General features: G+C 50.2%; 12 protein-coding genes across 12 annotated transcripts; 9 read left to right on the top strand and 3 right to left on the bottom strand.

The window, feature by feature from the left end:
* On the top strand, window positions 1-1,213 carry ABOM_006813 (putative HLH DNA binding domain protein; the record flags this gene model as incomplete). Its single annotated transcript, XM_022533942.1, has 2 exons — window positions 1-56; window positions 109-1,213. 2 exons carry the CDS (start codon window positions 1-3, stop codon window positions 1,211-1,213), a joined length of 1,161 nt encoding a protein of 386 aa, XP_022388097.1.
* A 1,674-nt stretch (window positions 1,214-2,887) lies between these two features.
* On the top strand, window positions 2,888-4,376 carry ABOM_006814 (ANP1/MMN9/VAN1 family protein; the record flags this gene model as incomplete). Its single annotated transcript, XM_022533943.1, has 5 exons — window positions 2,888-3,060; window positions 3,155-3,783; window positions 3,834-3,881; window positions 3,931-4,146; window positions 4,210-4,376. The coding sequence occupies 5 exons, from the start codon at window positions 2,888-2,890 to the stop codon at window positions 4,374-4,376; spliced, it is 1,233 nt and encodes a 410-aa protein (XP_022388102.1).
* Window positions 4,377-5,326: 950 nt separating this feature from the next.
* Window positions 5,327-5,944, top strand: ABOM_006815 (uncharacterized protein; the record flags this gene model as incomplete). Its single annotated transcript, XM_022533944.1, has 4 exons — window positions 5,327-5,403; window positions 5,481-5,536; window positions 5,637-5,800; window positions 5,903-5,944. The coding sequence occupies 4 exons, from the start codon at window positions 5,327-5,329 to the stop codon at window positions 5,942-5,944; spliced, it is 339 nt and encodes a 112-aa protein (XP_022388103.1).
* Window positions 5,945-6,093: 149 nt separating this feature from the next.
* On the bottom strand, window positions 6,094-7,810 carry ABOM_006816 (acyl--CoA ligase; the record flags this gene model as incomplete). The annotated part of the gene is made up of 4 exons (XM_022533945.1): window positions 6,094-6,189; window positions 6,261-7,132; window positions 7,180-7,216; window positions 7,265-7,810. 4 exons carry the CDS (start codon window positions 7,808-7,810, stop codon window positions 6,094-6,096), a joined length of 1,551 nt encoding a protein of 516 aa, XP_022388100.1.
* Window positions 7,811-9,203: 1,393 nt separating this feature from the next.
* Window positions 9,204-11,060, top strand: ABOM_006817 (putative G-patch DNA repair protein (Drt111); the record flags this gene model as incomplete). The annotated part of the gene is made up of 5 exons (XM_022533946.1): window positions 9,204-9,387; window positions 9,483-9,896; window positions 9,946-10,763; window positions 10,812-10,904; window positions 10,965-11,060. The coding sequence occupies 5 exons, from the start codon at window positions 9,204-9,206 to the stop codon at window positions 11,058-11,060; spliced, it is 1,605 nt and encodes a 534-aa protein (XP_022388101.1).
* Window positions 11,061-12,008: 948 nt separating this feature from the next.
* On the top strand, window positions 12,009-12,736 carry ABOM_006818 (E2 SUMO-conjugating protein UBC9; the record flags this gene model as incomplete). Its single annotated transcript, XM_022533947.1, has 4 exons — window positions 12,009-12,043; window positions 12,133-12,293; window positions 12,363-12,386; window positions 12,483-12,736. 4 exons carry the CDS (start codon window positions 12,009-12,011, stop codon window positions 12,734-12,736), a joined length of 474 nt encoding a protein of 157 aa, XP_022388104.1.
* Window positions 12,737-13,716: 980 nt separating this feature from the next.
* Window positions 13,717-15,965, top strand: ABOM_006819 (asparagine synthetase B; the record flags this gene model as incomplete). The annotated part of the gene is made up of 9 exons (XM_022533948.1): window positions 13,717-13,742; window positions 13,854-13,904; window positions 13,961-13,986; window positions 14,042-14,068; window positions 14,131-14,166; window positions 14,219-14,367; window positions 14,429-15,687; window positions 15,743-15,847; window positions 15,923-15,965. 9 exons carry the CDS (start codon window positions 13,717-13,719, stop codon window positions 15,963-15,965), a joined length of 1,722 nt encoding a protein of 573 aa, XP_022388105.1.
* Window positions 15,966-16,542: 577 nt separating this feature from the next.
* On the top strand, window positions 16,543-17,884 carry ABOM_006820 (porin; the record flags this gene model as incomplete). The annotated part of the gene is made up of 6 exons (XM_022533949.1): window positions 16,543-16,590; window positions 16,679-16,712; window positions 16,795-16,883; window positions 16,957-16,987; window positions 17,174-17,676; window positions 17,735-17,884. The coding sequence occupies 6 exons, from the start codon at window positions 16,543-16,545 to the stop codon at window positions 17,882-17,884; spliced, it is 855 nt and encodes a 284-aa protein (XP_022388122.1).
* Window positions 17,885-18,437: 553 nt separating this feature from the next.
* ABOM_006821 (DnaJ domain protein) lies at window positions 18,438-19,507 on the bottom strand (the record flags this gene model as incomplete). The annotated part of the gene is made up of 2 exons (XM_022533950.1): window positions 18,438-19,125; window positions 19,302-19,507. The coding sequence occupies 2 exons, from the start codon at window positions 19,505-19,507 to the stop codon at window positions 18,438-18,440; spliced, it is 894 nt and encodes a 297-aa protein (XP_022388121.1).
* A 909-nt stretch (window positions 19,508-20,416) lies between these two features.
* ABOM_006822 (methionine aminopeptidase 2) lies at window positions 20,417-22,121 on the top strand (the record flags this gene model as incomplete). The annotated part of the gene is made up of 7 exons (XM_022533951.1): window positions 20,417-20,456; window positions 20,523-20,654; window positions 20,728-21,323; window positions 21,386-21,649; window positions 21,705-21,866; window positions 21,920-22,006; window positions 22,065-22,121. 7 exons carry the CDS (start codon window positions 20,417-20,419, stop codon window positions 22,119-22,121), a joined length of 1,338 nt encoding a protein of 445 aa, XP_022388117.1.
* A 381-nt stretch (window positions 22,122-22,502) lies between these two features.
* ABOM_006823 (sphingolipid delta(4)-desaturase family protein) lies at window positions 22,503-23,892 on the top strand (the record flags this gene model as incomplete). The annotated part of the gene is made up of 3 exons (XM_022533952.1): window positions 22,503-22,595; window positions 22,771-23,049; window positions 23,110-23,892. 3 exons carry the CDS (start codon window positions 22,503-22,505, stop codon window positions 23,890-23,892), a joined length of 1,155 nt encoding a protein of 384 aa, XP_022388120.1.
* A 735-nt stretch (window positions 23,893-24,627) lies between these two features.
* On the bottom strand, window positions 24,628-25,860 carry ABOM_006824 (putative integral ER membrane protein Scs2; the record flags this gene model as incomplete). The annotated part of the gene is made up of 7 exons (XM_022533953.1): window positions 24,628-25,068; window positions 25,132-25,236; window positions 25,289-25,404; window positions 25,465-25,523; window positions 25,601-25,623; window positions 25,685-25,755; window positions 25,821-25,860. The coding sequence occupies 7 exons, from the start codon at window positions 25,858-25,860 to the stop codon at window positions 24,628-24,630; spliced, it is 855 nt and encodes a 284-aa protein (XP_022388118.1).
* Between the last annotated feature and the right edge of the window lie 1,269 nt (window positions 25,861-27,129).

Raw genomic sequence — 27,129 nt, forward strand, 5'->3', positions numbered from 1 at the left:
ATGTTTGAAGATATGAGTTCGATGACGGATGACATCTCACGGCGCTGCTCTCTTCCGTAAGTTATGACTATCACTGCTGGACGACGCATAATTGACATGGACTCCCAGAAGCGTCCGTTCTATCGCCAATGCTCCTAGTAACGCAACAGAAATGACCGACGACCGTCGGCTACCACCCCTGCCTCGCGTAGACCCATTGCCTCGCGGGCCCTTCAACCCTTTGGCCTCCAAGATCTTTGCTCCTAGCCCTCCCAGCTCCCAGGACTCGTTCCCCGTCAAGTCGCCGTGGCCAGCATCCGAACACATTGTTACGCCCCCTTCGCCTGCCAATTCGGCCGATAGCTCATGGCCCGAGTCTCTGCCTTCTCAGAAGATGTTTGAATGGCCCCAGGATCTTTCTTCGGCCGACCTTGTGAACTTGATCGCCCCAAAGCATATTAACCGCAAGCCCCCGCTGCAGCAACTGTGTGGCCGAAAGCGTAAGGGGAGCATGATCACGGGTGAATGTGACGACCAGAGGGAGAAGCACCGCATTGCAGAGGGCAACCGACGAAAGAACTTGAGCCAGTTGCACCGTGAGCTCGACAGTCGTATTCATGACTTCTTCCTTGAACGGGCCGGGTGGAATCCATCCAAGAGTCTTCCCGAGTCGAAGGAGCACATCGTGCAGGGTGCCATTTTCCTCATCGATTTCATGCTTCTGATCATTGTCCATCTTATTCGCCAGGAAAATGAGATGCCTCGCCAGCTCTCTGAGAAGCTTCAACCTCAAATCCGGTGCATGCAACTTCAGCAGTTGATCGCCAACCTCCAGCAGCAGAACCAGTCCGCCCAGCAACAGATCAAGTCCTTGAAGCAAGAAAACCAGCTCTTAGAGGAGCGGAACCAAGCGCTTGAGCTCCAGCTGAAGTCATATGAACACATGTTCCGATCGCCCAAGACCGAACAGCCAAGCCCCCAGCCTCTTACCCAGCTTTCCGATTCCAGGCCGCGCAACATGCTGCCTGGCCTACGGGTCTTCTGCGACGAGATCGCCGTGAATGGCACGGAGGTCTCCCGCTTCGACCCGCCACACACCGGGTCTTCCCAGTCCTTTTCGCAGAGCTTCCTTAGCCATTCACCCCCAGTGACCGGGCCTTCGTCCCCCGTCTTCACACAAGCGACTTTTTCGGTTCCCACGTCGCGGCGCCAGTCGATGATTCCATCCCCATGAGATGGTGGCTGGACATGTTGCCTCACATACAGAACCCCTGCTTGGCCTTGTAATGAATTTCCTTCTCCTCGGGCATAGAGTTGTGATTTGGAGTCGATTCTGCTGTTTTAATTGTGTTTTCTCGCATAGCGTGGCATTGTACCATTTGATTTTCCATCGGGACGGATTATTGACACCGGGATGTCTTGCTGATCTCATCCAGGGTCTCTGGGCCACTGTCTTCTTGTTTTCACTGGATCCTGGCGAACTGGAGCAAGTGTGGTGTACATTAAAAATTGGGTCAGGGATTGTGAGTTGCACGGATTTCCTTTTCTTATGTTGAAATACATAATTTCTTTCCTTTGTCCATATTGGGATTGGTTGTCTTCGTCTTTTGGTTTCCTGTGGGGATTTCGGAGTGGACGGGGGATTTTTCTTCCTGCAGGGTCTATCTATACATATATATATATATATGTACGGTTGATTTCGGTTGTTTTCCATTGTTTTCCTTGTGTATGTATCCATGTCCTCTTTAAAGCGAATACGAACATAGAGCGAATGTGATTGAATAAAGTATTATTATTATTATTATTATTATTATTATCATCATCACCGTTCAAGACTTGTTTAGTGTCGCCAAATTCTCATGTAATATGTAGAGATGAACCCCCTGATCCAAAAGGCGGACGAATTGAACGGGTCCCATTGGCCGCGCGTGTGCCAAGAAGACAAAGACCTTTTCGTCAAGTGGAATACCGAGCGAGGGCTCATGGCCGGCATCATACAGAGAATGAACGAGATCTGGTTGTTTGGATGCCCCAGGGACTTCGAGGCGGATGCATTGGTGTCGTGGGGAAGAGTCCCCAGGAATGAATGGCGTAGGGCCGAGAAAATGAACTTGGAGAACGGTATGGACGGAGGCAGGATGGGATTTGGTGGTGGAATATCTCATGCATCTATAAAAAGTAACGTGAACGCCAATCCCGAAGCGTGTTTGTCTGGACTTTTCCATCTCCCACCCCCCCATTTTCGTCGCATTCGAGAAGCTATTGTTTTTTGATTTTTCCCCTTCTTTTCCTTCTCCTTCGACACGGTCCCGTTCACATCTTGCTTTGTGCAAGTCTTGTAATAATATCATTATTCTCCTCGTCTTGACGTCCGTCAAATCCATTCGTTTGGTTTCTCTAGTCTTTCCCCCCGGTTTTTATTTTTATTTTTATTTTTTTTTTCTGGCCGAGTGGCATCTTGTTGCCGCTCCCTCCCGCAACCAAACGTTTCTGTCCTTTTTCCACACTCACGGACCATCTTCGTTCCTCCTGCCCCCTTCCCCATACTTCTTCTGCGCAAACCTCGACTTTTTTCTTTTTCATTTTTCTTTTTTTTTTCTCTCCTTTGCATTCCATTTCCCGTCCCAACTGAGTCGACAACAACTTCGGATTGCCTTCGACAAGTGACTCCCCTCGACTTTGTCGGCGCCACCGCCAAGTGCTCTTTTCGGTCGCTCCTTTTCCCTTCCGTTCTACCTTCATTGGTCGTGCGATCGGCTAAAGGGTCATTGATCTCCGGACGTTGGTGCCAGCGACCCTACGTCTTCCCGGGATCGTCATCCGGTTGGAGACACCGACAACTTTCGTCTTGGAACGATATCCCTATCCCAAGTCCTCTTCGCTTCTCGCTATTGCTTAGATCGCAAAGATGCTTCTGCCCAAGGGTGGTGTAACGTGGAAGTCGGCGAAGGCGAGGTTGCCTCCATGGAGGGCCATTCTGGTCCTAGTGACGCGGACTCGTTTCCTGGTGTCATTAGCCCTCACCGGCTTGTTGATCTTGCTGTGGCGTGGTATTAGCAAGTCCGCTTCGGAGATGCAAAAGTAAGTGCTCGACTCACTTTCAACCTGGCTTTGGCGCGACACGCGGCTTGAACCAACCCCTGCACATGATGCACATCCTAACTCGACGGTCTAGTTTCTACTGTTACGGACCTTCCAAGTCACCAATGGACATGAGTCTCAACGAAATAGCCGAATGGAATGCCCATATGCAAACCCCTGTCGTCTATAACCATCATGAAGCTTACGAAGTCAACTCCTCTACCATTTTCAACGTCAACCTCAACCCCATTGGCTCTAGTGCTCAAGCTGTCGCAAACGCCGAACGAGTGCTCATCTTGACGCCGCTGAGAGATGCTGCCCCATACTTGCAAAAGTACTTCGAGCTTCTCTACAAGCTGACCTATCCTCATGAGCTCATTGACCTGGCTTTCCTCGTCGGCGATTCCAAGGATGACACCGAAAGCGTACTCGTGTCTGAATTGAACCGGATCCAGGTACAGGGTGATAAGGTTGCGTTCCGCAGTGCGAGCATTATTAAGAAGGACTTTGGGGCCGATGTAAACATGAACGTTGAGGATCGACACTCGTTCGCCGCCCAGGGTCCGCGCCGTAAGGCTATTGGCCGGGCACGCAACTATCTGCTCTACTCCGCCCTGAAGCCTGACCACTCTTGGGTTTACTGGAGAGATGTGGATATTGTCGACAGCCCAGAGACTATCCTTCAGGACTTTATGGCCCATGACAGAGATATTCTCGTTCCCAGTAAGTGGACTGCTACGGTTGTCCTATAGCAAAGGCTGACCTCTCTGCAGATATCTGGTTCCACAGATATAAGGACGGTGTTGATGTCGAGGGTCGCTGTAAGTGGAGATAATGCCTGCCGATGATGGTCAATGCTAACCTTTACAGTTGATTACAACTCGTGGATTGAGTCTGACAAGGGACGACGACTGCGACAAACACTCGATCCGGACACCGTGCTGGCTGAGGGCTACAAGGAATATGACACGGGCCGCCAATATCTTGTTTCAATGGGTGACTGGAGGAATAATAAGGACGAAGAGGTCGAGCTTGATGGAATTGGTGGTGTCAACATTCTCGTCAAGGCCGACGTCCATCGTACAGGTATGTTGTGCACGGCCTTTGGAATGATTGCCCCGGAGAGCTGCCGCTAACTGAAAACCCTAGGAATCAATTTCCCCGCATATGCCTTCGAGAACCAGGCCGAAACCGAGGGATTTGCGCGCATGGCGAAGCGAGCGGGATACCAAGTGTACGGCTTGCCTAATTACGTGGTGTGGCATATCGACACTGATGAAAAACCCGGCAACCTTGGAGAACGTAAAGCGTACTAAGCGCGTGCCTGGACTTGGTCCTTTCTTCACCGAACTGGCGGCTTTCGGTTCTTATTTTCTCCAAGATTTTAATACCCTTTTCCCCGTTTATGTCCGTGGTTCACAACATGGGATTCTTTTCCTTCTTGATACTTGTGCTTTTTGCCTCTACCATTTGCCCCCACTTGGACGTTTGAAACGGACATCTCATGGTTCCGGTAATTAGCCTTCTTCATGTCGCGTTCTAGGGATCGTGCTGTTTCTTTTCTATTTTTGGCGCTAGGGGGAACGTGTTCAGCGGTGTCGACGCTCATAGAGTGAACGGGTGATTTTACGCTTGTATTACTGGTGTTGCCTTGTTCTCCTTGACGACTGTGCAAGCCAGCCTACTGCCCCGGCAGGGTTTCCTAAGATTGTGACGGGGATTTCCAGTCTGCCGTGGCCTGGTGCTCGCACCCACTGGGTGGCTGTTATTATCCGCATGATCAACATCTCTGAGGGACACAGCTCAGTTAGGACTGAGCCATGTCTTGAAAAATGGGAGCGAGGCGGTTGCCGTCGGCGAGCCCAGAACCAGGGCATAACGGTGCCTGGCGTCCATGTACATACATATATAGGCTACAATTTGTCGGGCTGTTATGATTGCGAAGGTTAACTGATCCGTAATTTGAAAATGCAACTACGTGTGATGTAAAGACGAAAGAAATCTGTCGAGAGTGACTGTAGTATGGATAGTAATCTGAGATGATAGAACAGATAACCAATCAATATGGATCCAATTGTTTCTGTTTCCCCGCAAGACAATCCAATCCCCCCCCCCCACTTCGACCTCCATAAATACCGACCTCCCACTAAGACATCAGCTCTAAATCCTTCTATCGATCACCGATCTGAGACATCCCCCTCCACCGACGCCAGCCGCAAAAAGAGAAACACGAAAAAGGAAAAAAAAAGAAAATAGAAAAAAAAAAATGTCCGCCAAAAAGGAATTCATCTGCCTCGTCCCCGACAAGCCGGACGCGCTGCAGAAGCGTCTGGAAGTCCGCAAGTATGTAGTCCGCCCAACCCCCCCCACCATGGAATCTCAAAAAACAACCACTAACGTGGACATCCGCTCACACACAGTCAACACCTTGAAGGGGTAAAGCCTCTTGTCCAGAATGGCTCAATCGTCTGCGGCGGTATGTTCCCCCTCCATACCCTTTAATCATCATCCCTTTCCAATTGGCCGATATGGACGTGAGAACTGACGGCGCGGGGGGGCGGCGGCGTCATCTACAGGTGGAACGTTGGATTCTCACCCCGTCCCGGGCGAGACCCCTCCCTTTAACGGGAGCGCTTTGATCGTTGTCGCCGAGAATGAGGCCGAGGTGAGGGAGTTGATCAGTAAGGATATCTATACGCGAAGTGGTGTGTGGGACGTTGAGAAGGCGCAGGTTATTCCGGTATGTTGATTTCCCTTTCTTTTCTCTTTCGTTTTTCGCTGTTGTGGTTTCGGGTTCGGCTTCTCCTTCTTGGATCCCTGGGGCTGATGTCGGTTGGTGTAGTTTATGTGTGCCGTTAGAGTTGGGGACAAGGCTCTTCCTTAGATCTTGTGGGGATTGGATTTAGTTGGTTTTATGTGAGGGATTGGGGTACTACGATTGTATATGTGTAGATAGGTACATGTCCAATACGAATGTGTGTATTGTCTGTTGTACATATATATATGAATATATGAGTGGATGTAAGATCCGATTTACAGCTTTGCCTTGGGTGTCAGCATCGCCTCTGCAACCTTGCGGCGCTGGATTTTGCCTGTCGCGGTCTTGGGGATCTGGAGAACGATCCAGACCTAGTGATCGGGTGTCAGTCAACGTGACATTCTTGTGGTATGTGGGGATGTGTTGGACAGGTAGTACATACCCTCTTGGGAGTCTTGAATTTCGCCAGCTTCTCTGCCATGAACGATTTGAGTTCGTCCTCCGTGGCGGTGTTGTTGCCCTTCAGGACCACTGCGGCACCGATGTCCTCGCCATAGTGTCCCTCGTCGGGGATGGCGAAGCACACAGCCTCGGCCACCTTGGGGTGGTGCAGGAGCGTGTTGTCCAGCTCAATGGGACTGATCTTCTCTCCGCCCTTGTTGATGAGCTCTTTGATACGGCCGGTGATGATCACGTAGCCGTCCGGATCCTTCTTACCCTGGTCTCCCGTGCGGAAGAACCCGCCCTTGGTGAACGAGGATTTGTTGGCGGATGGGTTGTTCAAATACCCCTTGGTTACATTCTCACCGCGTACGCAAATCTCGGCCTCCTTGCCCTGGGGAACCTCGTTTCCATCCTGATCGAGAATCTTGACTTCTACGCCCTGTCCGAGGCCGACACTGCCGGGCTGGCGCTTTCCGGGCGGGAGAGGGTTGCTGGTCATCTGGTGAGCGGCTTCTGTCATTGCGTATGCCTCCAGAACTGGTGCGTTGAACGTCTTTTCCAGATCCTGGAAGGTTTTGGGGGACAATGGTGAGGAGCAGGAGCGGATGAAGCGGATATTGGGGATGGGGTTGGGTAAGGGGGTTTTAAGCAGAATCTGGTGGATAGTAGGCACAGCTGTGTACCAGTTCGCGTTATAGGCTACGAAGTCTGACCAGAATTCATGGGCCGAGAACTTCGGAGGTACAATGACGGATCCTCCAGAGTATAGAGGCGCCAGGAATGCTGCTAGGAGACCATGGACATGGAAAAGAGGCATCACCAAATACGTACGATCCTTCGGCGTTAGGGCGTACGTGTCCCGGATGTTCCCTACGGCATGGTTAATACTGCTCATTGTATGCTATCCGGGCACATACTCATGGTTGTGGTGAGGTTCTTGTGGGTGAGTGGAACCTTATTCCATGTCAGTATCTATAGTTTTGCCGGAACGGGAAAACCTACAGCTTTGGGCCTGCCGGTCGTGCCACTTGTATGAAGCACGAGAGCAATATCGTCTGGCTGAGCCTGTCCGACAGTCGCACCCGCGCTACCCGCCAATTTTCCGTGTTCCTTCACATCCAAAACCACCTCTGTGCCATTCCAGTAGCACTCCGCAATCGCAGCATTGTATTTCCTTCCAGCTCGCACGGCGGGGCCATTCTGTGCATACGATCCCTTAGGGATCAGCACTAACGTCGAACTAAGGTCATCGATATAGAACTCGAACTCCTCCTGCTTATAAGCGGGATTCAGTGGAGCGGCGATCGCCCGCTGCCAGGACGCGCCTAAGAACCCGACGATGAATTCGTACGAATTTGCCAGCGCCAAGGACACCGCACCTCCGTGACCAACGCCCAGCTTGGCCAATTTAGCTTGAAACTCGGCCACATGAGCGTGCAGCTGTTGATAGGTGATGCTGAGAGTAGGGGACAGGGGGGTCTGTCTCTTGGGGACCACAACAGCAATGTCGGTGCTCCGAGAGGAGAAGGACTGCGCTAAGGTGGTCATGGTGGATCTGACAAGACACTGATGATGTCTTGGCTTCAGGGATTGATATTAAGGACGTAGATCTCCGATTCGTGGACTAATGGAAGTTGTACGATTTTGTCAGTCGAGTGTCACTTTGTTACCATCCCAGGGAGTACAGGAGGAGTAGATAGACATAGCTCAGCTCCTCTCGGCCGGTAATGGGTAGTTAGGCAACGGATATGACCGATCGCCTCCACGATTCATGGCACGATCCGCCCTCGGGGATTATCGTCATTGTTAGGGGGGTTCTCCACCCCCCACATGACTAATTAGTTAGGGGTTGCCGTTTTCTTCCGGGCTGAGTAATGTCTTGAATGGCTGTCTATGTATGTACATACAGCAATACTTGGTAGCTGCTGGCAGCTTTCCATTATGTTGTTGTCTTCTCAAGGTTGCTCAATAGATTCAACCGCCACCTATGATGCTAACTTCTGTCTGTGAGTGCAGTCTGTTGCGTTTGAGCTATTAACAACCCCTTACTTTGACCGATACCCGTTCAACCGGTTGAAGAGAGAGCTATCGTCGGATACGGCCGCCTGGAGGAGTGCTAATGAGCAATCCGACTCCAATCTTTAATCTCCGCATATAAGTTGCAGCTTCGAGGATGTAGCCTCCAGTGTGTAACCAGAACGTGGCCTGGAAAGAACCGCCGGTTTCAAAATCCCGCTAATGGTCTTCAAGAGCAGCATACGCGCAAATGCGAGGTGCAATGAGGTGACCGCAAGAGATTCAATTGCACCTTGAATGTTTCGTCGCATATTAAGCACGACAGCGGCCAAGGGGTCGATTGTTTACCGGGATGGTGGTTGTTATCGCGCTCTCTATGCGGAGAAGCCATTCCAGCGCTATTCACACTTCTTATAGAAATTGCTCTGAATTGTTGCTGACCCTATCCTGGCGCCAATCTCCCAGTATTTTATAAACCCTGGATATAGGTCGATTCCTCTTCGAAACTGCAAGTATATGCGCTTAAGATTAGTGGTTTAGTGGCCTTCAGCTCGGAGTGACCTCTTGAAGTCAGGTCAACACAAGAGGCATACATTTAACGCCAAATAGGACATGCAAAACCTAAACTCGATGCTATCATGATTCAATCCGTAGCAATCTTTAAGTTGAGTGATCTGATCAAGTACCGGACGGCCCTACTACTAGTAGCTATAGTTCCTTCACCATGATAGGAGGAAGGAGAGCATCCAATAAGGGTGGGTGTCGTTACATGACTAAGCTACATGATCCACATGTCAAGTGATATGGGATGCAAACAAGTTGCTCAAGCTGTACTCCGCACGATAGTACTTGTCTCCAACTTCTCCGATACAATTATCGTCACTCTATTTATTCGGTTGACTTGTCTATAACATCAACCGGACTCATGGCTTCTGAGAACACCCCCTCGAAGCCCGGGGGCATGCTCTCGCTCTATGCAAATCTGCTTGATCCAGCCGCCGATAACTCTCCCGGGACGATTTCTCGCGCCCCGGTCGTCTTCAAGCAAGCCTCCGAAGGCGAGTCGCAGCCAGATGAATTAGCTGCCAAGAAACAACAGCTCAATGCCGGTAGACCATAACCCTCCTCATGACCGACAGTTTCATGTATTCTTGTTTGATCTGATTGCTCACTTGTCCTTTGTTCTTCTGGTTTTGGCGATCAGCTTCTCTCCGATTTCAGCCTACGAAAAGACCCCAACTATCTGCGCAGAAACCAAAACCGAAACCAGCTTTACCGAAGGCAGCTCCTGTTCCCGCACCGGCAGCGGCTCCTAAGACTACTCTTGCAGATTGGGCTAATACCGAAGAGGATGATGTCAATGACTTCTATGCTGGCCCAAAAAGGCAGCGGGGTGGGCGCAAGAAGCGCAAGAAGAATAAGGATACGCGGGAATTTGCTCAGGACTGGGACGATATCTACGACCCGTCGCGGCCTAATAGTTACGAAGAATATAAGCACAGCGATGAGCAGATAGCCGAAGTTCGCGAGTGGAAAGATCGCCTCTACGCACATCGCATAGTGCGATCTCCGAGCCGAGATTCGTATAGTGATGAGGACTATGGAAGACCAATGAACCGTATGTGTTTTCCTATAGTGATAGTGATTCCACGGCTGAACTGTTACAGGACAATTCGCCCCTCCGAGCAGCTTCGCACCACCTCCAAACCTCAACGATATGTCACCCGCTCCCGCTGATATACCAGATGCTGCTTCCGGAGAGGAGGCATTTGCCCGGCGTGCACAACTGCAAACAAACCTAGCCGATACGGCTATGACCGACTATATACCACCACCTCCCCCAGAGGCATCTTCAGCGCCTGTTACAGATGACCCTACGGGTGGAGATGCTTATCTACGTCGCATTCAGATGTCGGCTGGAGCCCAGCCTACAGCAGAATCTGCACCACCGCCACAACCACGGCCGCTAGAAGCGCTGCAACCTGCCTCTGCAACTATTTCTCGTGCACCCGTCCGCTATACTTTACCTCCCCCACCGGCAGATATACCTGCATCAGAAGCAGAGCTTGAGGAAGTCTTCGCTAAGGAGCAACCAATGGAAGGTGAGGGTGAAGGTGAAGAGGAGGGTCAGCGCTCACTCCGACCCGGACAGAAGGGATTTGCTCAGCGTCTGCTTGAAAAGTATGGTTGGACAAAAGGTTCTGGTTTGGGCGCAACGGGATCGGGTATTGTCAACCCATTGCAGGTCAAGGTCGAGAAACAGAAGAAGCGGCCAGACTCGGAGGGTGGTGGCTTTGCCACTCCCGCTGGTAGGGGTAAAATTATTGGTGGTTCTAGGAAGAAAGAAGACGAAGGGAAGTTTGGTCAAATGAGCGAAGTCATTGTCTTGAAGGGCATGTTAGACGGCATGGATGTGGAGGCAGAACTAGAAGGCGATCAGGATGGGGGCTTGATGCAAGAGATCGGGGATGAGTGTTCTGAGAAGGTGGGCTCCTACTCCTCTGGTGCTACTATGCAATTCTAACCTGAACAGTATGGAAATGTCGAACGCGTCTTCATTGCCCGCGGCTCGGCCCCTCCAGTTCCGGTATTTGTCAAATTCACCAATCAGCTATCTGCTCTAAGAGTAAGGGTCTTTAACCGAGTGATTTGGTTGTTGGTTTACTAATGTATTTCTTCCATTCAGGCTGTCAATGCCTTGGAGGGCCGAATATTCAACGGGAATCCAATCACAGCTCGGTTCTTTGATACACAGAAATTTGAGCAAGGATTATATGAATAGGAACCACAAAGGAATAGAATTAATGAATGATACCGATAAGCATCTAATTTTTGTCTGCTTTACACCGGGCACCAAATTTCTTTGGTTCAATTTTTCAATAACACCTGGCACATCAGAACCATGTGTCACGAGAAGGGTGGTGAGAGAGAAACCATACCAAACAAGTCTATTGCGCCTCCTGAGGCTTTGCAGCATTTATCAATGAAAGTCAAAGCTCTCTTCAGCCGTGTTGCTACTGGTCTTAGTGATAGGAATCAGCCTGCTCATCACATAGGCGCTCCTTCTACCTTTGCTTCCCTCGCCTTGCGACGCGTTTGATAAGAGCACCAGTCCAAATCACCGGCCAATGTGATGTAAGACCTTTCTCAAGGCATAACAATGGTAGCAGGGATTTATATGGAGACATAGGGCTTGGTATCAGGTAATACATGATGCGCCTTGTTCTGAGTCAAATTATTGGAGAGGTTGATTGACAATAAGGAAAAGCGAGGTTGTCCCCTGTGTAACCTCCGAGCTCTTTATAGATCAATACTAGTAGATATGGCATTGGCCAACTCCTATTGCTAGTACCTACTACTACTGGTATTCCGTTATGGAGTACACTTGTTATGCATGTAATGCGTGGTGGTCAGGTGACCCAGGTCAATCTCAGTAGGGCCGGCCAGCGATTGGCTGTGGGGCATCAAGACGATGGGTTTCTAAGAGGTACTTTGGAACATTCACTGACTTCCACAGATTCAGTGATAGCGTCTCTCATTCCCACCTTTGTGTTCCCTCCCAGTTTATCTATTTTCTTTTTTTACCCTTTCTTACTTCTTTATTACCCACTCATCCCCCGCTGATACCATTCTACAGCTGATCCAGCTTGCCCACTCTTCACTTGGCTTCTATTTATTCTCTGGTAGATTCTCACCATTCACTACTTTTTGCGCCACTCCAACGATCAAGATGTCTCTGTGTCTGAATCGCCTGACGGAAGAAAGGTATGTGATAGAATTGTTTGGCGCTCGGCTACGGCCTTGCCTCAGGTTGGCTCTTCTCAGATACTGATTGCGATCTTGCGTCTGTACAGGAAGCAGTGGCGACGCGATCATCCTTTCGGATTCTATGCGAAGCCTTATCGAACCCCTCAGGGTGTGTTGGATTTGAAGCGCTGGGAATGTGGTATCCCTGGAAAGGCGCAGACTCTCTGGGACGGAGGACTTTTTAAGCTTGATGTTACTTTTCCAGACGGTACGTTGCTATCCACTTCTCGGATGTCGCGAAGACCGAACTGGGATTGGCTAACTTATTTTCGTAAAGAATACCCGACTAAGCCTCCAAAGTGTACGTATTACCACCCTCCGTTGAAGACAAACCGGGGTGGAAAGCAACGGTGACCTTCCTGGGTTCATGGCGGATAGCTAATATTCACTACAACAGGCAAATTCGTCCCTCCTCTGTTTCACCCAAATGTTTACCCCTCAGGCACCGTCTGCCTCTCAATTTTGAACGAAGAAGAAGCCTGGAAACCTGCCATCACCATTAAACAAATTCTGCTCGGCATCCAGGACCTGCTCGATGACCCCAACCCGGAGTCGCCTGCACAGGCGGAGGCATACAATCTGTTCAAGAAGGATCGGCCGGCATACGAGAAACGGGTGAGACAAGTTGTGAAGGAGAACCCAACGCTTTGAGCCACGCTCCCTTCTACGGCGGACTGGATTACGTTTTCGGGGTTTTAGTTCTTTCTTTCCACATATGTCCTCTTTCTTCACCAAATTTCTTACACGGTCATGGCGCATTATGAACGGAGGCGGACGTTGATGGCTGCTAGATAGCCACGTGGGAGTGGTTTCACATTGGCAGGCATCTCACTATGCAGCGTCTTTCTCGTTTCTTGTGAAGGGATAGGGGAGAATGAAAAGCTAGAAGGACGGGTTGTGCATTTTTCTGGCCGTGACGACTGATGGCGCATGCGCGCATCGCTTTCTTGACATTTATGATCACGATATTTTGTTTTTTTTACTCCCTCTAGCGAGCATGGCGTCTTAGCATTCACAAAATGGGTGGTTATGGACGGCGTTTTTAGAATCGCTTTGTTGTTCCTTTCTTCTCTGACCCAGCCCGGTTCTTCGGGTCTTCTCTGGCATCGTGCAATCACTGTGCTCTCGCATATCATATGGTCATTTCTACCTACAACGGGTGATCTGACACTTCCGTACTTAGTATGTGGGGTAGAATGATCCGCTTGATCGATGGGGAGGAATTGGTTTAAGGGGTCGAGTTGGTCTGCTCCAGACGTGCTCCAGTGAATTACACAATACCTCCCCTGGTACAAGGAAGTAGTATCTGGTCAGTTCTGTAACGTACGAAGAACCTTCAGAGAAAGGAGTAGTAGTCATGGAATAATCAGGCTGTCATTGGAGGGCACCGGATCCAGACCCAGAGCGGTTATCTTATCAGTGAGTCACGTCCGTCAAAAAAGATTGAATAAATTGTGGCCGAAATCGCCCCTCGATTCCGCCCCGCCGGAAATCGCATTTTTAAAAAGTCACTCTTCCCCATACCCTATACTTTTCCCGGAAAGCACGCGTGGCAATTCCTCTCCCTTCTCTTCTTCTCGTCATCTTGCTGCTTGTTACTTTTCCTAGTGAGCCAATTGCTCGTCGTCATCATGTGTGGCATTTTCGCGTGTTATAAGTATGTCCCTATCGCTTCTGCTTGATCCCTGCCCTTCCCCCCCGCGAAACCCTAGCAGCGGGTATGGGGTCCTTTCCGGATCAAGTCGCTAACAGTAGTTACCCTCGGCAGCCACCCTGATGTGCAAAAATTTAAGCCTACGGCTTTGCGCATGGCCAAGGCGTAAGTGCTCCTTCTCTTTTGTCGGACAGCAGAATTGAGACTGATTTCGTTGCCAGCGTGCGCCACCGTGGACCCGATTGGAGTGAGTCACATATATGTGGAAGGGTTTAGTGAATACTATACTGAGAAAATAACAGGCGGAAACTACATTGCTGATAAGACCAGTTAGTCAACTCCATGTCTACAAGGAATGTCCCCCCAGGAACTAAAAGCTAACGCATCGCAGTCCTTGCACACGAGCGTCTGTGTATCGTCGGTGTCGGTATGTGCCCTGCCAAGCTTCGCAAGCGAGGTGTCCTGCTAAGACCTTTCAGACTCTGGTGCTCAGCCCCTTGTGAACGATGACGGTTCCCTCGCTCTGGCCGTCAACGGAGAGATCTATAACCACCGCATCATCAGAAAGAACCTCAAGAACCAATATGACTTCAAGACACATTCGGATTGCGAAGTTGTTATCCCATTGGTACGTGCGAAAGGACCATTGTAGCCGCAAACAGTGACGTTATGGAGGCTGACGAGTTCAGTACATGGAACATGGTCTGGATGCCCCTAAGTACCTTGACGGCATGTTCTCTTGGGTTCTTTACGACAGAAAGCAAGACCGGGTTGTTGCGGCACGCGATCCCATTGGTGTCACTAGCTTCTACATCGGCTGGTCTTCGGAGACTCCGGGAGCTGTCTACTTCGCTTCGGAGCTGAAGTCCCTGCACCCAGTTTGTGACAAGATCGAGGCTTTCCCTCCTGGCCACATTTTCGACTCGAAGACCGGCTCTATGACTCGTTATTTCCAGCCTACGTGGTGGGATCCCACTAACGTTCCCACGACTCCTGTCGACCTTAAAGTCCTCCGTCACACCTTGGAGAAGTCTGTTCGGAAGCGTCTGATGGCTGAGGTTCCTTACGGTGTTCTGCTGTCCGGTGGTCTGGATTCCAGCTTGGTCGCCTCTATTGCTCAGCGTGAGACTCTGCGCATGCAGGAGGCTGCCAAGGTAGCCATCCAGAACCAGACTGGCTCATCCGATCTGGTTGGTATTGATGACAGCAACGAGCTCTCCACCGTCACCACATTCCAACAGCTGCACTCCTTCTCCATCGGTCTGCCCGGTGCTCCCGATACTGAGGCTGCCCTTGAAGTAGCCAAGTACCTTGGAACCAAGCACCACGCTTTCACGTTCACCGTTGAGGATGGTATCAACGCTCTTTCCGATGTCATCTACCACCTGGAGACTTATGATGTGACTACCATCCGTGCATCTACCCCCATGTATCTCCTCAGCCGCAAGATCAAGGCGATGGGTGTGAAGATGGTTCTGAGTGGTGAGGGAAGTGACGAGATCTTCGGTGGTTACCTCTACTTCCACGCTGCCCCCAACAAGGACGAATTCCACAAGGAGACTGTGAGACGAGTCAAGGCCCTGCACCTGGCAGACTGCCTCAGAGCGAACAAGTCGACTTCTGCCTGGGGTCTGGAAGCCCGTGTGCCGTTCTTGGACAAGAACTTCCTTGAGACTGCCATGGGCGTTGATCCTCAGGATAAGATGATCACCAAGGAGCGCATTGAGAAGTACATCCTGCGTAAAGCATTCGATACCACCGATGAGCCCGATGTCGAGCCATACCTTCCCGAGAAGATCCTCTGGCGCCAGAAGGAGCAGTTCAGCGACGGCGTTGGCTACAGCTGGATCGACGGTCTGAAGGACCATGCTGAACTTCATGTCACTGATGAAATGATGAAGAACCCCAAGCCCGAATGGGGCAACGATATCCCTGATACCAAGGAAGCGTATGTCCTGCACCTTACAGAATCATGAGTGAGAAATAGGAACTGACCATAGCAGTTACTGGTACCGTATGATGTTCGATGAGCACTTCCCACCCTCCTGCGCATCTACTGTTGAGCGCTGGGTGCCGACATGGTCGAAACAGACCGACCCTAGTGGAAGGTAAGCCTGCAATGATTCGCCTCTCTTTTTGATTGTTCGTTACCTCAAAAGGCAAATGCTAACGTTTGACACCAGAGCTATCGCGACTCACAACGCCAAGTACAAGCATGTTGAGTAAATGTTTAAATAATTATGCTTGCGATTTGTGTCGGGTGTTTGGGATAGACTCATGCATTAGAGACGTGTCTCAAAAAGTGTTTTTTCCGCCCCAAACAGCGCGGAGGGTTATGAAATCCCTTTCAAAACGGCTCCTGTTCCCCTTAGCTCTTGTATAATCATGCCTTCTTTTAGGTTAGGGCCCTCAAAATAGACCAGGTTGTAACTCTGTTATAACTTATAGATAAAATAATTGGGAGGCTTCTGGGCAGTTGACATGCGGTGGCTCATGGAAGGTGAAGAAGTAAACCTTGATAGTATATACAGCCATTGGATGAAACGTTCCGGTTGCAGATGACGGCATAGCCGCCCCAGGCATCAACGTCACGAGACTTAGCGGAATTTACCGGCAACCGAGCAACAGCCAATCAGAGAGAGCGGCTTTTCCCGTGGTTTCGTTGTTTGGGACTCAACCTTCAACCTCGCTTTTCCCCATCGCTTTCCTCCTTCTTCTCCCCTCACCGTTTCCGTTCCCCTTCAACCATTATATTACCTTTACGATACCCACGTTATCGTTAACCACTCCTCTCACATTCACAATGTCTGCTCCTGCTTCTTTCTCTGACATCGCCAAGGCGGCCAACGATGTATGCTCTTGTGGTTTCCTTTGATTTGCAAAAATCGACGACAAACAGCTTGCCGGAAGGATTTTCGTGCTAATATTCTGCGCAATAGCTCCTTAACAAGGATTTCTACCACACCAGTGCTGGTATGTGTGTCTTTCTGTTATACCTACAATTGGTGGTCACACTCCTTTTCGCGCGCAACCTAGCTAACTTGATTTTTTTTAGCCAGCCTTGAGGTCAAGTCCAAGGCTCCCAATGGCGTCACCTTCAACGTGAAGGGCAAGAACGCCCACGAGGGTCCCATCGCTGGCTCCGTAAGTCTCATAGCTTGCATACTATGAGTAATGTTAGGTTACAGGACATGATGCTAATCGATCAATCTTATAGCTCGAGGCCAAGTATGTCGACAAGCCTACTGGTAAAGGCCCCAAAAGACGCAAACGTCCCATACGCAAACCACCCAATTCCAATTGCCCATTATTGCGAGACGCTCGGTCCATGTTTTCATTTTCATGCGGCCAAGCCTTGTCTCAGCATGTCAAAGTCTTTCTTTCATCTAGGATTAGCCATCATGCAGTCTTGCTAATATTCTGTCCCCGCCCAGGCCTCACCCTCACCCAGGCATGGACCACTGCCAACGCCCTCGACACCAAGCTCGAGCTCGACAACAACATTGCCAACGGTCTCAAGGCCGAGATTCTCACCCAGTACCAGCCTTCCAAGCAGTCCAAGGGTGCTAAGGTCAACCTTCACTTCAAGCAGCCCAACCTGCACGCCCGTGCCTTCTTCGACCTCCTGAACGGCCCCTCCGCCAACTTCGACGCTGTTCTTGGCCACGAGGGCTTCCTCGTTGGTGCTGAGGGTGGCTACGACGTCCAGAAGGCTGCCATCACCAAGTACTCCGCTGCCATTGGCTACAGCGTTCCCCAGTACACCGCTGCCATCACCGCTAGCAACAACCTGTCCGTCTTCGCTGCCAGCTACTACCACCGCGTCAACGCTCAGGTTGAGGCTGGTGCTAAGGCCACCTGGGACTCCAAGACCGGTAACTCCGTCGGCCTTGAGGTTGCCAGCAAGTACAGACTCGACCCCTCTTCCTTCGCCAAGGTATGCGAACCTTTTGTGTCTATGCGAGGTGAAACAACACTAATGAGTGACAAAATAGGCCAAGATCAACGACCGTGGTGTCGCCGCTCTGGCTTACAACGTTCTGCTCCGCCCTGGTGTCACCCTTGGCCTCGGTGCTTCCTTCGATACCCAGAACCTGAACCAGGCTGCCCACAAGGTCGGTGCCAGCTTCACCTTCGAGGCTTAAACGAGTCTCTCTGTACTATCTCTCCACGCCTATAATACCGTGTTCCGCTCGCCTGAGGATAGCAATTTGTGAATAATATTAGACTTTTTCTATCTATGGTTGCTTTCTAGATGCCATATAGCTGTACCCGGAATGGGTACATATATATCAGGCTCCGCTGGGAACGAGCGAGTGTTATCAAATGCCAACCTTACTAATCGTGTACCGTATCTATCCATGATCAATGTATATCAGTTAGGACCCAGCCTCCCTCGATTGTAGAGCCAACGTCAGGTTGTTTGAAGCGTTCGTTCTGACATGTCTGCTATGGTGACCATTATTCGAAGCAAAGTTGATAAGCACAGGCTGCATTATGCCCCATCCACCTAGACAAGCGTACTAAGATCCATACAAGGGAAATGCAGCTGTGGGGGGGGGAGCCACGACCGTGCACGATTCAATCTGGGGTATATGGTTTATTAAAGGAATCACACCCCTAGCTCTTGAAAGTACTGTGCATAAAGAACTAGGAAGACAACACTTTCTATATGCCAAACCATAGAATACTCTCGACTCACTCTTCTTTCCGCCGAGCCGGTTTACTACCGCTAGCCTTGGTGCCCCGTTCCCCAGGCCAACCGATGAACCCCGTCATAGATCCAGCGCCCACCAGAATGCCGCAAACGATGATAAACCGTATAGCGAAATCCCCGCGACTTCCAATATACTGATCATTCAGCTCCGAACCCATCTCCTTCGACCGCCTCTCCTTCCGTCTCGCATCCTCAGCTGACTGCGTCTTATAATGCCCCGGCGCATTGAAATGATTCACAGGGTTTCGATAAATAAACGCCGTAGGATCATGCTCGCTCCAGCCGCCCGCAGCCGAAGACGACGACGCTCCCCCGGGAGCTTTCCTATTCCCGTACCCCCCATGCGCATAGAAACTGGGCGGCGGCCCGCGAAACTGTCCCCGGCGTTTACTCAGTCCGCTAGCTGGCCGTGATCCAGCGTATGATGCCCCTTTTGTGTGTAGGTTTGCGCTGTAGCTACTGTAGCTGCCCATAGGGTGTTGGCCAGGGTTTGCAGTGCTGTGTGTTGAATGGTGGGCTATGATTCCGTGTTCGCGATCGTAGGCGGCGCGTTTGGTGTGATTGCCGAGTATTTCGTAGGCGGAGGAGATTCGGGCGAAGCGTGAGGAGGCTTTTGGGTCGTTGGGGTTGCGGTCTGGATGGTGGCGGAGGGAGAGAGCGTAGAATTTTCTGGGTTGGAGGTTTTAATTGTTCGTCATTTTCTTTCATATTGACGGGATTGTGATTGAGGATGGGGTTTAGTGAATGCGATATTATCGTATTATGTGTGTGTGTATGTATGTATGTATGCATGTATTGTCTGACTGAGGCCAGGAGACCTGGTGGTGTGGAGGGGGTATACGCACTTTTTGATCTCCGCTGCTGACGCCGTTATGGGCACTTCGAGGATTTCATAGTGGTTCGGTTCACGACTTGCTGCGCGTCTATTTGGCGATGTCGAGAACGAAGCTGTACTGGCGTATGACGTGGGGTGAATATGGTTCCAATGTTGTGTGTGTGGATGCGTAGTCCGGAGTCGAACACCGGGGGTCCTCACGCGAGGAAATAGCATGTCTTTAGACGTGTTTGTGTTGTCATTCGATCCTAATGCTGGAAGATAGGGATAGTTTTGCAGTTGGGGGAGAGATCACGGGCGATTGGGAGGCGAAATAATAGGCAGTTGGGTGGATTGGATATAGATTGGGAGCGGAAGTACTGTATGGGAGGGAGGAAATTCCGCCGCTCATCGGAGGTGCTGCGTCATCGGCTGATTGGTGTTATCTGATAATCTAACCTTGGCCGATCAAATAGGAATGGACTAAAGATATGTACGTCCATTTAATGTATAGAAGCTATTTTAGCGTATGATTGCTATTAGTACTAGTATGTTTATTATCTTTTATTTTAACCGTTTGAAGTGTTAGACTTGTCTACATACTATCGTTAGTTGTATAATACCGTGTGTCTCGTCCATGTAATTTGGACTATGGTTGGAAAACGCAGGGTTTTCTCGGCACGACCGTAATTGAACACCTGCAGAGGACTTAGACCGAAAAAAATACATACATACGTACAACATGCACACACATATATAAGTATATCATAGCGTTGGTATAAAAACTAGCTGTGCACGCGACAATTTGCTATTGAGTCTCGAACCAACCCAATACCAAGTTACACCACAGGGCAAGCCTCTTGACCAACGTGCCTTCCGTCATATTCAAATCACAGGGGAACCAAATACTAGTAGTACCTAAGGCAAGAGCAATTCTCCCGCATTGATACGGTGGCGAGGGTGTATCCAGCTATGCCTGGTTATATGATAGTAGAAGGCAGTATGTCTTGGCATTGGAACCCTGCGATACTAAATACCGAATGCAGCCGCTCCCCTCTTTTTTTTCCGCCGTCAGATTTCTCTGCCCCCCCAACGCAGGTTTTTGCATCCCGCCAACGGATTTTCATACTTTAAATCCTTTTCATGATGGCTGCTCAGGCTAGCGAGGATCTGCAGAAGCTTGACCGTAGGTGCTTGCCCCGTTCTTACATTGTTGATCGCACTTGAACTGATAAGATATGTCCTGTCCCAGTGAACGGCCAGGGCGGCGCCGCTAAAGCGGACGCCCCTACCGTGGGTCAAGCAGAAGCCGGAGAGGCGGAGGACGATTCGGATGACGACGCTGATGAAGGAAACGCTGCTCCCGAAGGCGGAGCCAACGGAGGTGCGCCAAACCAACCAAGATACTCCCGGCCAAGGAATACGGAACCCCGCTGACCACAACCGGTGATGTATAGCCGCTAAGAAAAAGAAGAAGCGCAAGTCTAAGAAGAAGAAGAAGGGTGGTGCCAAGGTTCAGAGCGAACCCCCGCGGGTCCCTCTGTCTCAGCTCTTCGCCGGCAAGCAATATCCCGAGGGCGAGATCGTCGAGTACAAGAATGATAATTCGTACCGCACGACCAACGAAGAAAAGCGTTATCTCGACCGCATGAACAATGATTTCCTGCAGGAGTACCGCCAGGCTGCCGAGGTGCACCGTCAGGTCCGTCAGTATGCGCAGAAAACCATCAAGCCGGGCCAGACCTTGACGGAGATCGCTGAGGGCATCGAGGATTCGGTGCGTGCTTTGACTGGCCACCAGGGTCTTGAGGAAGGTGACAACCTCAAGGGTGGTATGGGTTTCCCCTGCGGTCTGAGCATCAACCATTGTGCCGCTCACTACACACCTAATGCGGGCAACAAGATGGTGTTGCAGCAAGGAGATGTGATGAAGGTCGACTTCGGCGCGCACATTAACGGCCGCATTGTCGACAGTGCTTTTACTGTGGCTTTCGATCCAGTTTATGATCCACTACTTGAGGCCGTTAAGGATGCTACCAATACTGGAATTCGCGTATGCCTTCTATACCTCTAACTTCCTAGGTTAATAGGGATGTTGCTGATTACTGAATATAGGAAGCGGGTATTGACGTCCGCATGAGCGATATTGGTGCCGCTATCCAGGAGGCCATGGAAAGTTACGAAGTTGAACTCAACGGGACTATGCACCCCGTGAAGTGTATTAGGAACCTCAACGGCCACAACATTGAACAGCACGTCATTCATGGAGGCAAGAGTGTTCCGATCGTGAAGGGTGGTGACCAGACCAAGATGGAGGAAGGTGAAGTTTTCGCCATTGAGACCTTCGGTAGTACCGGAAAGGGCTACGTGAGAGAAGACGTATGTGTACTACTGGTCGATATTGTCAGTCTAGACGGAACTAACTTACTGATAGATGGAAACCTCCCACTATGCTTTGGTTCCTAATACCTCTCCGGTGCCTTTGCGTCTCTCCTCGGCCAAGAATTTGTTGAATGTGATCAACAAGAACTTCGGCACTTTGCCTTTCTGCCGTCGTTATCTTGACCGGCTTGGACAGGACAAATATCTACTTGGAGTAAGACGATAAACTCTCTAGGCCTTCGGAAATCCCCACTAACATATTCATAGTTAAACAACCTGGTTTCGTCCGGAATTGTGCAGGACTACCCGCCACTTTGCGATGTCAAGGGCTCTTACACTGCCCAATATGAACATGTAAGACCGCACCACGCTTGTACCTGGAACTTAGAATTCCGACTAACTGGCCATGCAGACTATTGTCCTTCGGCCTAACGTGAAGGAAGTGATCAGCCGTGGAGACGATTACTAAACCAGGGCGGTTGATTGGATGTTGTATATGTTACTTTGCGTATCGTATTATTATGAGATCAAGAAAACCCCAATGATAGTATTATAAATGGCCATGAACATACTACTCGTGTATACACTCGGATCAACCCATGGATCTTGGATATCAAACCATAATTCTCGAATAGGCAAGGCGGTAGATCGGGCCAGTCACAACCATCCATGGCGCCGGCCGGGCCCCACGTGGAAACAATCCACTCCGACTCACGTTGTCGCTGCAATTAATCAGAAGACTCGGATCGTCGCTTGCCATTGCCTCCTCTTCTTTCTCTCCTTCTCTACCCGTTCTCGACCCATGGCGTAAATCTGTCACCTTTCCCTATCCCATCCCGCCCTCCCAATCATGTCCTCCGCCGTCGCGACCACCGATACTCCGCATCTCCGCGTGTCCGCCGCGAAGAACAAGGGTCTCGATGTAAAGAATGACCAGCAGCCGGTCAGAATTCCACCGCCAGAGTCGTCTATGGTTGAGGACCAATTTTTTGGACATATACGGAAGAGCCTCACCGTTCAAGACGGCAAGCGATTATCAAGGCTCATCCAGAGGTGCGTTCAACGCCTTTCACCGCTTCATCGGAGGCACCGCTAATCTCATGGGTTCACTATATCAGGTAACCAAGCTCTGCGGTCCCGAACCTCTCACCAAATATGTGGTGTTCGGTGTTGTATCTCTCCAGATATGCTGTGCATATCTACTCCGGGACACCTCGATGCTGTCCTGGCGGTTCCTTGCAACCGCATACTTGATCGGGGCAACTGCCAACCAGAACCTCTTCCTCGCCATCCATGAAATTTCTCATAACCTTGCCTTCCGGTCCCCGATGGGCAATCGCCTGTTGGCGATTTTTGCCAATCTCCCTATTGGGCTACCTTACAGCGCCGCGTTCCGGGTATGTCCTGCAGGATGTAAACGCCTAGAAGCTATCAGTCACTGACAATGTAACGACTAGCCCTACCACCTAACACATCATAAATCCCTCGGCGTCACAGGCCTCGATACCGATCTTCCAACTGCGGTTGAGGCCTTCCTTCTCGACTCCCTCCTCGGCAAGGCTTTCTTCTGTACTTTCCAGATCCTCTTCTACGCCGTCCGGCCTATGTTCATCTACAGCCCGCCCTTCACCTACATCCACGCTCTGAACCTCGCCGTCCAACTCTCCTTCAATTATGCCCTCACCAAATTCTGCGGCGGGTCGCTACAGCCCTTCTTTTACTTCATTCTGAGCTCGTTCCTCGCCGGCTCGCTCCACCCATGCGCAGGCCACTTCATCGCAGAGCATTACTTCTTCTCCAAAGTCGACCACGGAACAGAGTCCATTGTAGAGCAGAAGACGAAACTCACCGAAAAGAAACAGCCCCATCCCTTGGATAACATCCCTCCCCCCGAAACATACTCCTACTATGGACCCCTCAACATCCTGACCTACAACGTAGGTCTGCATAATGAACATCACGATTTCCCTGCCATACCCTGGACAAAATTACATGCGCTCCATCGCATCGCGAGCGAGTTCTACGAGCCGCTGCCTTGTCATCATTCCTGGGTCTGGGTTATCTGGACGTTTATTCTGGATAAGAATGTTGGGATGTGGTGCCGGGTAAAGAGAGCCCAGGGGGGCCGGATTGTCGGTGGTGGCGGGAAGTCCGGACGTAGCGGAGAGACTATCTCGGCTGAGTCGGCTGGGCCGGAGGAGAATGAAGATGGGTGGAAGGAGAGTGAACTTCAAAGCTGACCTGTATATGTACTATTGCTGTTTTTACATACTGGGTCACGGATACTGTTGATGATTGTAGAATAGAGATGATATCGTATAATCCATGTGCAATTATTAGGGAATAAGTGTTACTAGGCTTCTGGTGGTGTTGACTTGATCCATCTAATTCCAAATAGAGCGGCCGTAGAAATACATACGAAGAAATGAAAGGGAGGACGCAAGTGCATTAACTGGGAGCGAGCGTATGATGTCTGTATTGACTGGATCACGATTAACAACACTTGATAAAGATCGACCTTTAACAAGCCAAGCAGAGATGGTTAGAAACATATGATACAGGATCGGAGTACTCGTATAATTGGGATTTTGTTTTTAAATAATTGTTTCTATTGCTGTTCTGTGCTTCCATTTTGGCCGTCATGATCGAATATAGGTAATCGAGAAATGTGTAGAGGAACAGAAGAAGAAAAAAGGGGGAGGGAAGAAAGGAAGATGAAAGAGAAAAGGAAAGGGTAAAAAGTAAAGAAAGAAGGAGAATAGAAACGAAAAGGGACACAAGAGGTATGAATAAAGGCAACAGCGGTGTAGAGTGCAACTGGGGAAATAACGATATAAGGGGGTGCTGAGGCTAAGAACGATGCCACGGAAGCAACTCAAAGGGAATACAGTTCATCTGTCACAAGATAGTTCAAACATGGGGGGTAAAACTGAGATTAGTAAGAAAAGAAAAGATAAAGAGGGAAAGATCGGCGACTAGAAGAAAAAGTACGCAATCAAGAAACTAAGCAGGCACAAACCAGCCACCATTTGCACCGGCACTCCGGGCTCGACGGATTGACCGTGCTGTTGTTGCAACGCCGGCGCAGCTGATTTTTCGGTCTCGCCGCCGATCTTCCTTTGCCTCAAGCCTTGGTCTGCCAGCCTGTCTTTCAGGTTCTGGATCTGCGCCTTAGCCTCGGCAAGCTGTGCACTTAGGTCTTCACCCGAGGTTGGAATAGCGCTTGCAATGGCTGCCTTTGCAGAGGAAGCCTTGGATTCATTCGTCTGTGGGGTAGAGATGTTCCGCTTATCGCTGAAATCTGGCGGTGGGATTGGTGACGTGTCGTTGGCGACTTTGCTGGCAGCTCCTACGGCAGGGGTCTGGAAGTTGGCAGCGGGAGAAGTATAGGCAGGGGGTTCGTCATCCGGCACATTCTAAATCAGCTATTAGTCCTGCGGTGGCCTATGCGAAAGGCTGGACGATAATGTGAAACGTACAACACCGTTCGTATCCCCCTGCTCTGCGGCTGGGGAGTCCTCGGCGGATAACCAGTTCACACGGATCTTGCGCTCCTGGATTGCAGCTTTGGAAGCCTTCTCAAACTATGAGACCGTTAGGAGATTGGTCTGTAAATATCGATCGGGAAGGACGTACGATAGAAGTGACGTTCGCAAACTCCATGTCACGAGTTACCGCAACAGTTTGGACGAGGAACTTGTCCTTGCATTTGGCATCCGGGACAGGCTCCTCTTTCATGGCCTGTAGCAACACTTTATAATAGTTAGGCCTTCGGGGATTTCCGACATCGTATGGTTTATTTCTGAACCCACCTTGGACATCGACACTCTTTCCGGGTTCTATCCGTCCCGAGTTGGGGCGAACACAGTAGCTGATCCATGTTAGTAAACACCACGATCACTGTCGGCAGGGAGGAAGTTGGGGGGGGGGGAGAAAGCGACTGCGTACTGTTTCGGGGCGGTCGTTTTAACCTAGTACCGAGCAACTCTTTAGTGGGCGATCGAGATCTCAGGGGAATGTCCTTCCGCATACCTTGAAAACAACAGGCTCCTGATTTTCATTATTGAGATGTAGGATCTGGCAGACTTCACGATTGAAGGGGCCTGCGACCAAACGATTTAGTCCCGAGTCAATGATGAATGAGCCTAATCCCGAATGGTATACTCACGCTTGAAAGCCAACTCGGGAGGCTCGAGAATGATAGACATTTTGGAAGGCACAAGACACGAGTGCGCAGGCAGACACAAGGAGGGTTAGGACTAATAAATGGATCCGAGCAATGGAGAATGAATGTATGCGTGGTAGGGCAGCCGATGAGGTCAAGAAGGCTGGACAGCAGATGACTTAGGAGGCTGAGAGATGACCAATGTAGTTAGTCTGGTCAGGTAGTAAGTTGTACTGATGGTGATGCTACTGATTTATTATTCAGGCGCAATACTCGAGTTGTCGCAACGATGCCAATTGGCCCCCGGCCGCGCTGACTCAGCCAACCCGCGGGTGGAAGTCAGGTGATGTCATCACGGACTATTTATCCTCTTTTCCCCTTTCACCTCAGAGATCGCCTGGTCCTTGTACTTTACTACTATCCAGGAGTGTCTTGCATTATGGAGGACGTGATTCCGCCCTCTCCCCCCTGGTGCTGAACACCATTCATTGCGGATAATGGAAGCAATCCATTGCAGGAGGGGAACCATCCGGTTCCCCTTTTTTCCTAGTATTTCGAAAGTCTGGCCCTATCCCTCGGGATCCACTCATTTGACATCCTCGGACCCTAAAAATGTGACCCAAATCTCCCTAGTTGGTATTCGATACATGTGACGGATGTTTTGCATAAATGGTGATCTGCTCCAGATTAGTAGTACTCCTCTCTAACGTTATGGTCCATGCGTACGGAGTGCAATTCACCATACTTAATTTCTAGGGGATGCCTTCGCGAGCTCCATTGGCCATTAATTAACGTTTTAGTTAGCTGTCTGCGTCTACTGACTGACCGCTCATCATGGGATGTCAGGATATGCTCCATGAAGCCAGACACGGGTCTCAAGATATGATCCTGGATCTCACCGCTACGAGAATGCATAGTGTCGCTGTTTGACGTCCAGTTTGATATTCTACAGATGCTGCGAATAAACTCTTTGGAACGTGCTGGTTTCCCCACTAGATGTGGACTCCCAGATCTAGGACACTGTAGCTTAATTATTTTGAGTTAGTCCTCGATAACGAGAAGGACATAGTACATACCCCTGCCAGCCGTAGCAATGCCTGACGTGCCAGCTTTGTAGATTGGGTTCTGTTTCATAAGAGTCCCTAGGTTGTCCACAGTCTCGTCTGCTCTGACGGTATCCTCCCCTGGTGATGAGCCCCATATGTACGAAAAATATTAGTTATATCGAACATTTTATAGTGTAAACGAATATCGGTTTATTCAGTCGGTCAAGAAGATATCCATATAAAGCTGAACAATGGTATTGTGGTAT

This window comes from Aspergillus bombycis, assembly GCF_001792695.1.
Source record: "Aspergillus bombycis strain NRRL26010 chromosome Unknown contig00056, whole genome shotgun sequence".
NCBI lineage: Eukaryota > Fungi > Ascomycota > Eurotiomycetes > Eurotiales > Aspergillaceae > Aspergillus > Aspergillus bombycis.